The sequence below is a fragment of the Solanum pennellii genome, chromosome 5, assembly GCF_001406875.1.
Source record: "Solanum pennellii chromosome 5, SPENNV200".
Taxonomy (NCBI): Eukaryota; Viridiplantae; Streptophyta; class Magnoliopsida; order Solanales; family Solanaceae; genus Solanum; species Solanum pennellii.
The window spans coordinates 4519245-4530703 of record NC_028641.1 but is presented as its reverse complement, the minus strand read 5'-3'; the positions used below and the strand labels follow the sequence as shown (position 1 = coordinate 4530703).

Below are 11459 nucleotides of genomic sequence, written 5' to 3'. Positions count from 1 at the left end.
TAATGAAATGAACTGATCTTTTATGATATCATGTTTGTATAATATATAACATAAAGATAATTTAGAGAACTAAAAAGTCCTTTATTTTTTGAAAATAGTAAATCAAGATACCTTGTTAATATATGATATACGATGTAAATATTACTCCCTTCCTTTAAAAAAAATTGTTCCTATTTTTTTTTAGTTTGTTTAAAAAAGAATCATCTTTTTCTTTTTTGGCAACAATTTAACTTTAATTTTTCACGTGGCATGTTTAAGACTACAAGATTAAAGGACTCTTTGGTACATTTAACATAACTTTAATTTAGAATCACAAAATTAAAAAAAATTTTTTTTTAAAAAAATTTTTGTTTTAAGTCAAATTAGGTCATCCTTTTGAAACGGAAGGAATATATCGGATCAAAGAGTGTTTTTTTTTTAAGAATTGAATATGTAATTGATGACACCATATATGTATACTCCGTATACANTTAGTACAACTGCATATAGCAGTGTTCGTACCCCTCAAGTGCCACTTCTAATAAAGAGAGATATCACAAAAGAATATTTGTAATGTGTTAATGAAATTGCGTTATTCAAGTCGAGTAAAAAGTAATCGTTATTAAATAGATTGAGTCGAGTAAAAAATAATTGTTATTAAATAAGTTGAATTGAGCTTAAAATAATCGTTATTATGTTGTGTAAGAACTAATCACTATTAAACAAGTTGAATCGAGCTAAAAATATCGTGTTATTAAACAAAATATTTCGAGCAAAAAATTATTGTTATTAAACAAGTAGAGTCGAGTCAAAAATATATAATCATTATTACATAAGTTGTATCAAGCGAGGAATATCGCTATTAAACAAATTGAGTCGAGCCAAAAGTGAATGTTATTAAATCATGTCTAGTTGTGCAAAAAATAGCTGTTATGAAATAAGTCGAATCGAGTAAAACATAATTGTTAGTAAACAAGCCAAGTCGAATAAAAAATAATTATTGTTAAACCAGGTGAATCAAGCAAAAAGTAATCGTTGTTAACAAGTTGTTTCGCGACAAAAATAATTGAGTCGATCCTACAATATATGTTGTATAAAAAAGCGGAATCCAGTAAAAATAATTGTTACTGATGGATTGTTGCGAGAACAAATGGGGCACGCTTTGGAAAAAACGATCTATTACCGAGTCGTCTTATTGGAAATAACAAGAGCATCTCTCAACACAAATAAATCCAATCGAGCCAAAAGTAATCAATATGAACCAAGATGAATGAATAAAAAATAATAGTTATTAAACAAATCGAGCAGAACAAAAAATAATTGTTTCGAAATAAGCTGAATCGAGCCTAAAAATAATCGTTATTGAACAAGTTGAGTCGAGCCCATAATAATTATCAAATAAATCGTATCAAGCACAACAACGGTTATTAAAAAATCGAGTCGAGCCACATAACTTTTTACTGACTAGAAAAGTCTTCGAATCGAACCAAAAATAACCAAATAAAATAAGCATGAGTTTTCATCTATTAGAAAAATCCTCTTTTATACAACTAGAAGATTTTTACACGGAATATCTATATTATAACTTACGAAATCATTTACATAAGTCACAACTCACAAGTGAGAGTTTGACGACATCCTTCGAGAAAATACGTTTAAATTTATTTACATACCGATCATCAAGTATATATATATTTTTTTTAATAAAAATTAATTCACGTAACTAATTAAATAATTAATATCTATTCTTTCTTCTTTTTCAAAAGATATTTGATACATTTATGGATCTGAACATTTGATAAATAAAATGTTGATTAAAAAATAAGTGTATTCTTTTGTACCAAACACAATTTTTTTTCTTATGTTTTTTTTCTATTAACAATTATATATATATATATAAAATAATTTTAGATTCGCTTATGTGGCATCATCGCAAATCAGAATTTTCTTTTAATTTATTTATTTATAAATTTAGTCAATTCTTTTATGAAAAAAATTGTGGCTTTTATGAAAAGTTGAAATTTTTTTAAAAACATGTGACTTTAATAAAGAGTTGCGATTTTTATGAAAAATTGTGACTTTTATGAAAGACTATGACCTTTTTGAACGGTTGCAGGTTTTTTAATTTTTTTAAACCTTTTTATACAACACAATAAACATTTGTGCAAATCAACCTTTGTTGTCTATAAATGAAGGAATTTCCTCTTATTTTAACACAACGAAAATTCTGAATTCCTTCTTCTTCTTTTTTCGATTAAATATTTATATACTTTAATTGTTTTGAGTGATTCGCTGACACCATTGCTTATATTACAGATGATATATATTTTATAATCATTAATTTATAATTTAGCTTATGTTATTAAGGCTAAGACAATGTAATAATTTTCATTTTAAGGCTAAATGATAAGATGTAATAATTTTCGTTTTTCTTTATATTATTAATGTACGTTACTACATAATATCTTGTATGTAAGATAATATAATATTTTAATTTTAATATCGAATACATTTTAAATATTATTTTATAAATTTCGAGATATTAAATTCCAGAACAAAATCGCAAATAACTTTACTAGTTTACAATATTTAAATTTTGATTGTTAAAATTAAGTTTCAATTATTCCATCAATAGATCATCTCTGAAATTCAGAACATCCCAATTTTGTTACAAATCGGTTCGGTGTGACAATAATAAAGACAATTATACTGGCGTTTTGCCTTAAAATCCAATTCTATAATAAGTTCTTGCAATTAACGTTGCTTTTCTGTCTTCTTTTCTTGTTCAAACTTCCAAAGACTCCATCTTTTTGCTTTTTCTTCAACACCCACCATTTTTTTTCTTGAAATTCTGCTTTATCTTTGACACCCAAATCTTATTTTTATCAATTTCGATGTGGGGTTTTCTTGATTGGTGAAAAAGATTGGAACTTGGCTGTTTTTTATTTTGGGTGAAGTGATGGGTGGAAGGAAAATCTTGAAGTCTTTACAAGCAGTGGTAGCTCATGGATTGCTGTTTTGTTTCACTCTGCTTCTTGTTCTCAAGCTTGATCGAGCCATTCATAATTCTTGGTGGTTTGTGTTTCTTTACTTTCATTTTGGGATTTTTTTTTCCAGAATTTGTGATTTTTTGGGTTCTGATTGAGAAAGTTTTTGACAGTTAATGAGCATATATGTGGATGAAGTGAAGGTCTTTTTGTCTGAATTTCTCAAAGTGACATCTTTGTTGAGATTAGTCTTGTTATTTAGTACTTTGAACCTTTGATGTTCTAGATTGTAACTTGGAAGCATGATTAAAAATTAAAACTGGAATGCTGCCTTTTGGATCATTGTTGAGCTTGGAAAAGGTGAAAACTTTAGGATTTTGGATGATTTGGTTACCCTAAAATTGTTAATAGGATTGTTGTTGAGTTTGAAAAAGGTGGGAATTTTAGGATTTTGGATGATGTGGTCACCCTAAAATTGTTAATAGGGTTGTTGTTGAGCTTGAAAAAGATTGGAACTTTAGGATTTTGCATGATGTGGTTACCCTAAATTGTTAATAGAGTTGTTGTTGAGCTTGAAAAAGGTGGAAACTTAAGGATTTTGGATGATGTGATTACCCTAAAATTGTTAATAGGATTGTTGTTGAGCTTGAAAAAGGTGGAAACTTTATGATTTTTGATGATGTGTGACATTAAAATTGTTAATGGGATTGTTGATGTGCTTGAAAAAGGTGGAAACTTTAGGATTTTGGATAATGTGCTTATCCTAAAATTGTTAGTCACTCATGTATGAAGAGGTGCATTACCACCTAGACATTTGTGAAAATTGTTTGGGTTTTTTGGGGAATTTCGAGTGTTTATATTAGACTATGTGAATACAGCACGAGTGAGAGGAAGATTGGTTTAAGTCTTACCGACAAATTGGCTCCTTGCTCGTTGGAGTTCATTCTTTACTGTATGTAGAGTCTGTTTGAATTTGTGAAGGTAGATTTAACACAGAAGAATATCTTTGCTAAGAAAATTAATGAGAAACTCTAGGGACAACAAGAAGAATTCACATGATATTCAATGACTTGGAAAATAATATGTAAGTTTCAAGAGAATTTTATTGGTGGGTATTAGAGAAGAAAGGAACTCGTATGAATTATACAAATTTAATCATGATGTGTACAAATGAAAACATTCGTAAGTGTGAAAATGAAAGAAAGATAATAAAGGAGTTCCTCACATACTCCGGGTATATGCCTTGAATTCCACTTGTTTACTCTAGTAATAGATGAGTTAACCAATAGTATATAGTAGAAGGTTCTTTGATTTATGCATTTCCAGATGATAGATTTTATTGATCGGCAAGTCAACCAAAAATTGAAATTCTGAAGTAAGTTTTAGAATAAGTATAAATAAGATAGAATATATGCACCGCACCTTTAGTCTTCATAAAAAGAAGAAAAGTAAGGAGATTAGACAGGATTGTAGTGGGTACAAGTACAATTCAGATACTAAGCTCAATCTTCCAGGAATATAGAATGGAATGATAAATGAAGATGCAGAAAATAAAATTAAAACAGGATGGCTGAAATGGAGGAGTATTCCACTGCGGGGTGTCTTTTTTTTTGGTGTGTGCTACTATCTGTTTCTGCATTTGTTTTGTATCTTGCTATATTTCTGGTTATTTTCTTACAATCTTGGGTCGGATACCTTTCTTTTGAGCCAAGGATCTATCGAAAAAACCTTCTACCTCACAAAGGTAAGGCATAGGTTTGCGGACATCCTACCCTCCCCAGACTCCACTTGTGTTATTACACTGGGTATGTTGGTGGTGAAAGTAAGGTTGTCGTTCTTCCAATTTTGTGTCTTGCCCCTTCTGGTATAAGTATTCTAATTGGTGGAAGTGAAATATGCTAGAGCATGCATATGTGTGTGTGTTGAGAGAAAAGGTATCCCAGAAATATAAGCACTGGTTACTAAAGCCTTTGTACTCTATTTTCTGCATTACCATTTGCAGTATACAGGGACTTGAGTTTCTAAGTATTGCTGTATATTTCTTTTCTCCTTTATTTTACAAGTTAATTGAGAACATTAAAACTCCTACTCTCTTAAACAGTATGATTTGTGATTACAGTTGGTTTTCACAATTGGTTCGTTTTTGCAGGGTTGTTTTCGTTCCACTTTGGTTGTTTCATGTGGTTGTAGCAAGGGGTAGATTCTCATTACCTGCTCCATCAATGCCTCATGATCGACATGTATGACACATTAACATTTCTGATTTTTAGATTCAACGTTTCATGTGCCAGTCATTGCTGTTTTTATATTTTCAAAAAGCTGAATAGTGACACAAGCACATATTCCTTCATGAACAGTGGGCACCATTTCATGCTGTCATGGCGACACCGCTGCTTGTTGCTTTTGAACTACTTCTTTGTATTCATCTCGACAGCGCCTATGGTAAACAAGAAAATTTCCTTAAAACATCATTATCTGATGCATCTATAAGCAACTGCTTACTGCCTTCTTGCTGATACGTACTGTTGTTCACTCACGTCTAGTTACTAGGGGCATTTTCACTAGACTTGCAACTCTACCTTAACCTTTTTCCTTTACCTATTACTTACCTTTCAGTGCCTTGATCGTGCAAAATCTTGATTTCATCTGTTTAAATCTTGTATCATTTCTTTCTCTCTTTAAATTTGATATGCAATGCTAGTTCATATAAGCAAAGCCACTTATTTGTGAACTGTGGATAATTGCAGCTGTAAGTTTGAAGATTGTGTTCTTTCCCCTGCTTGCACTTGAAATTGCTATCTTGGTTGATAATGTTAGGTAAGATACTTTTCCTGCCAAGAAATGCTGAACTTTTAAGACATCTGGTGGCAGTTGAATTATTTTTGGGGAGGCATAATACTTAAACACACACTCAAACTTGGCCTCAGTTGACAATAAGCACTCTAACTTTGAGGAGTGCACATATAGACACCTCAACTTGGTCTCAACTGGCAACAGAACACTCCAACTCGTCCCCAGTGTGTCTCGTAGACAGCAGATGCTGATGTGGCACATAAACTTTGGAGGTGTCTAGATGAACATTCTTTAAGTTGGAATGTGCAGCTGATATAGTGGAGAAGAGTTGAAGTTTCTAGATGTGCATACTCAAAGTTGGAGTGTTTATTTGGCCATTTGAGGCCAAGTTTGAGTGTCTGTGTTTATGTATTATGCCTTTTTGGAATAAAGAGATATGTGATAAGATGTCCAAACATATATTTTTTGCAGTACTTCAAAGCATGTAAATTGTTGGTCTTGGTTTTGGATGTTTATCGAATTCCTTTTGAACTTCTCCCCATGCTCAGAATGTGCAGGGCGCTGATGCCTGGAGATGAAGAAAGCATGAGTGATGAGGCTATATGGGAGACCCTTCCTGTAAGTAAAGATATCCCATTCATTTTAAGAAACTACAGTTAGCAATCATGTCATTCCTGTAGCTTATTTATTGGGAAGAATCTAATAGTAATATCTATTATACCTTTTAGAACGACCAGCTTAGAAACCTGATTTCTTCACTTGCATGAATCTGTAAATGAAAGAGCGTAGATGTTATTTTACGGGGTTTCAAAGGAAGTGCACTCTTAAATTCGGATCTTTTGTGAGTTGACTGCTATCTCCCACCAGTGAAAATAGCGTTCAAACATAGTTTATGCTGAGGAGTTACACATATTAGGAACAAACAGTTTAATTGCATCTTTTAACCAGACTTTTTAAGTACTTTTTTCAGCTATATGCAGTCTGGTGTTATGTGCCTTGAGTTCATATGCTTTGTGTTGTACCCTATTGATGTGAAAGCTATTTGAAACTGTGATTGATTGGTACATACAATTTCCACTAATATGTGCGCATTGGTAGTTTCTAAAAGTCATCTTATCATCTATGTCTCAGCACTTCTGGGTTGCCATCGCTATGGTCTTCTTCATAGCAGCAACAGCATTTACTCTTCTGAAGATTTGCGGTAATTATTTGACTCAGTTTCTGTACCTGTCATTGAATTCGTCTGGCTAAATTGCACCATTTGCTTCTTCTCATTTGATTTTATATCTGTACGTTCTTATCAGTTTATAGCTGTATGGAACATCAAAAAAATAAACATGTTTAAAAATGGCAAGCGAAAGAAAGATTATACTATTACTAAGAGATTAAAAGAGTTTGGTCCATTGGTGCAAATTACAGCAATGCTTATTCTTCTAGAGTTGCAGGCTTGTTAGTCTATTAAAGCCTTCAAGCCAGCCATCAAGTAACCAGTACAAGGGTACGTTTTACCCCTGTTTGTATCAATAGGTGTTTCTCTGTTATTTCAAAGAAATAAATCCTAGCAACTGGGTTGTATCCTCCTTTTTTGTGAAACAAAATTTAAGGTTTGTCATAAACCTACTAGGTATCTTATCTGAACGAAGTTCTCGACTAACATTTAACTGCATTCATGGTTAAAGAAAGATCTGAACCATCAGCTGAATGACAATGTGTGGTATTACTCACTGAAGATAGTAATATAATGTATCGATAAGTAGAAAGGATACTTCAACACTCCTAAGTTACATGTAGCATCTTGTTGATGACAATCTACTTTCCTTGAGCTTAGTGTTGATAGCTTTTAAGTGATAAATTAACTCAGTTCGTTCTCCAAATAAGGATCAGTGGCTATTTACCGTTGTTTTTAATTGCTCGATAGGTGGCCATAATATGTCAATTCTACAATCATATGCATTTTGACAGTGATTCATGCAGCCTAGGAGTTAAATTATTATTTCCCTACTTCAGCTTTATTTACAACAACAACGTACCCAGTGTAATCCCCAAGTGGGGTCTGGGAAGGGTGGTGTGTATGCTACCTTGTGAAGGTGGAGAGGTTATTTGACTTGTTTCCAATAGACTCTCTGCTCAAGTAACACATAAAAAATTAAGTAAGTAAAGCAAATACAGTAGTAAAGAAGTCATACTAACAACAATATAGAAGAGAACAAAAGCAACAAAAAATAATATGATAGTCGAAGAAAGAAAACAACAGGTAGTACTAAAATCGAAGAATACACTAGTATGAGAGTAATAATGAACAACATGCTCTACTATCAATTAACCTTCCTAATCCTCCTATCTAGGGTCATGTCATCGGTTAGTTACAGGTATGCCATGTCTTGTCCAATCACCTCTTCTCAATACTTCTTCGGCCTACCTCTTCCTCTTCTCTTCCACCACGTCACTGGCATCAGCATATCTTCTCTTCACCTCTACATCTGCTTTATTTAAAGAACAAAAATTTGCAAATGTTCTTGTTTGTGGTAATACTGTTAGAAACGTAGTGATCCAAATATTAAGCTGGACTACAGATTAGTTTGATAGAATAGTTATAGTTATTGGCTTTTCCACATTCGTTTGTCAAATTACAGTTTCATGTTTGTTTGCTGTGAATTGCAGGAGATGTTGCTGCTCTTGGCTGGTGGGATTTATTCATTAACTACGGGTACTAAAGTTCCCCATTTATCCTGCGTAATTGGCAATTGTGCCTGATTGCTTGCTAAACCTGTATCATACTTGGCATTCAGTGTCGCAGAATGCTTTGCCTTTCTTATCTGCACAAAATGGTACAACCCTGCAATCCACAGACAGTCAAGTCTACGTACACCCAGCTCTTCTATAACAAGCTCTTCTATAACAAGCATGAGATATCTTACCCGGAACAGTGGACTTCATGCATCTGTGGATGAAGATGATCAGCATAGTGGAATATGCAGTTTGCAGGACATTGGTGGTCATGTGATGAAAATTCCTCTTATTTGTTTCCAGATATTGCTTTTTATGCGCTTAGCGGTACGAACACTCTAAGAACTAAGAAGTTTTTTTTTTCAATATTCCAATTAGTTAAGATGTGCAACTAACACATTTTGATTACAGGGGACCCCACCAAGTGCTAGATTTATCCCAATTCCTGTTCTGTTTATTCCTCTTTTCCTACTTCAAGGAGCTGGTCTTTTATTCTCTGTTTATAGACTTGTGGAGACGGTTATTCTTCTGGTAGATGGTGAAGGTGGTGTTAGAAGCTATTTTAGGATGTCTTCTGTTATTCGTGATTCTTTCAGTTGCATGCGTCACGGGTCAAGGTAATGATATCAAGGCGAAACTGTACAATTTCTGATCCTTCCCAACATTGTTTAGTTTTTAACTCATTCGAAGTGGTTGTCTCTTTGTGTTGATCTTATTGATACAGGTTGTTAGGTTGGTGGTCAATTGATGAAGATAGCCGAGAGGAACAAGCTCGTCTATATTATGCAGAGACAGAGACATCTGGGTCAGTGTCTGTCAATGATTGCAGCTTTTGTATTTCTATCCAGTACCTTCAGGGTCATCTGGTTCAGCGTTATAGATGGCCTTTTTTTTTAATGTGTGTGTGGGGGTGGGTGGGGTGGTGGTGGTGTTGGCGTCTTTATAGAAATTTTCGTGCAAAATTACTGCCACTACAACAGCATACGCAACATAGTTGGGGTGGGTAGTGTGTAAGCAAACCTTACCCCTACCTCGTTAGGTAGAGAGGTTGTTTCCAATAGACCCTCGGCTCAAAGAAAGCAAAAACACAACATTCATGAAGACATACATGAGCAGTAATAGCAGGATAATAAGAAAATTAAAGCATACGAGAGAACAAGTAGTAGGAGAAAACTAAGGGGGAGAAATACGGAAATAGTAAAATAATACCAATACTACTAGCTGGAGAGACTAGACATGAAACAATTTACTACTAGCCTTGTACTCAAATCCTCGACCTCTATACCCTCCTATCAAGGGAAAATTTGTTGTTACTGAATAATTGATATTGGGAATACCACTATGACACTGTTGCAGCCTGTTACTGGCTCGGAGAGACTCACTTCATCATTAAACCCAAATTCTTGGCTTAACAGTCTCATATCAAACAAGAGCTTGATGAATGAAAATTACTGATGAAAAAATGATCTTAAGCTTTCAAAAGCGATTAGATATAGATACTGTAAAAGCAGGACTGTTGGTCAATAAAAAGATTCTAGAAATTACTTGTTGCCTATACGACTTTTGTCTAATTTTCTTACTGGGTAAAATTTCTTGACGGTCTACGCTTGAAGCTCTTACTGAAGTTGTACATGCAGTGTTTACTTATACTTCAACTGATATATCTTCACGGTGTCTTCTGATTGTTATTTTAGGTACAATACTTTCTCACCTGATACTGTAAAGCAAATGCCTAAAGCGAAGCTTACTGAAGAGGTCATGTCTTTTTTCTTATTGCCTCTTTTCTTCGTTTCCTTTAGTGCTCTTACTGAGATGGTTAGCTTGACTATTGCTATCTCAGATATGGAGATTACAAGCAGCACTTTGTGAGCAATCAGATTTCACACAGTCAAAACAGGAGGAGTTCGAAAGACTTCAAAATGTAAGATTACATCAAAATACTGTTAATATCTAATTGATGCATTATATTATCACGGGAATATCTAGCGTGCGTTTAACAAATATGTGATGTGTTTGAAACAAGGAATTGACTCGTGTTACCTTAGTATTTGTGTTATATTGTTTCTCGTCCTTGCTAATTCTTCATGAGTGGAATTTGTTATGTAATCGGTGCTGGTATCTACTGAGCCACTTACATGTGGATCCTTTTGTCAGGAAAAAATTCTATGTAGAATTTGCTTCGAGGAACATATAAATATTCTCCTCCTTCCTTGTAGGCATCACATCCTCTGCAGGTATTACCTAGACTTCATGCCACTTGTTTTCTGCAGTCGTATATACATTCTTTCTATGATTTACAATATTCGATAAATATACTGTTCAAAGCAGTTTCCATATTTTTAAGGCATGTCTTTCCTTGCAAGCTAGATTCGAAAGAAAATTAACGTTTCATTTCCTTTCTTGCATATCTAATCTGATTATTGCAACGGATCATTCTTTTTCAGTACCTGTTGTGACAAGTGCAAGAGGTGCCCCATCTGCCGTATGTTTATAGAAGAACGTTTACTTGTAAATGATGTGTAGTTACTATCGACAAAGAAGCTTAGTTTCCCCCGAGCTTGTCCTTTTGATCAGAGGAACAAGTTAGATGGTGAATGCGGTTTTATTGAGTCATGTCACCACAAGTATGCATTGGTTCATCTGATTTCATATGTGTATTCGTCTGAATCGAGTTGTGTCTGTCTTGTGAACTGTTGTATATTAAACACAAGATTATGTTAATACTGGCAATAGATTCTGTAAAGCTTATATCAGTTCTGTGCATATTTTCTCTGATCTATCAAATGTATGATGATAGACATTTGACATTTTTACCAATTGTAATCTGAAGTTGGCATAATGTTTTCCTTCATATCATTTTATAGTATCGTTATCTCATACAACTCCTCGTTCAATTCTTTTGAATTCATTTTATTAATCGTTCGAGGATTCCCCCTCCCAACTAGTTCTTTCATCCTCCTTGAAGAGTTGTAC

At 33.6% G+C, this 11459-nt stretch overlaps 1 protein-coding gene across 1 annotated transcript; it reads left to right on the top strand.

Annotated features, from left to right (window-relative positions):
* Positions 1 to 2612: 2612 nt before the first annotated feature.
* Positions 2613 to 11365, top strand: LOC107018509. Its single transcript, XM_015219006.2, has 14 exons — positions 2613 to 3054; positions 5116 to 5206; positions 5324 to 5408; positions 5714 to 5783; positions 6308 to 6377; positions 6891 to 6960; positions 8421 to 8466; positions 8549 to 8813; positions 8898 to 9103; positions 9211 to 9291; positions 10181 to 10241; positions 10327 to 10407; positions 10641 to 10720; positions 10931 to 11365. Exons 1-14 carry the CDS (start codon positions 2939 to 2941, stop codon positions 11007 to 11009), a joined length of 1401 nt encoding a protein of 466 aa, XP_015074492.1. The 5' UTR covers positions 2613 to 2938; the 3' UTR covers positions 11010 to 11365.
* Positions 11366 to 11459: the final 94 nt, after the last annotated feature.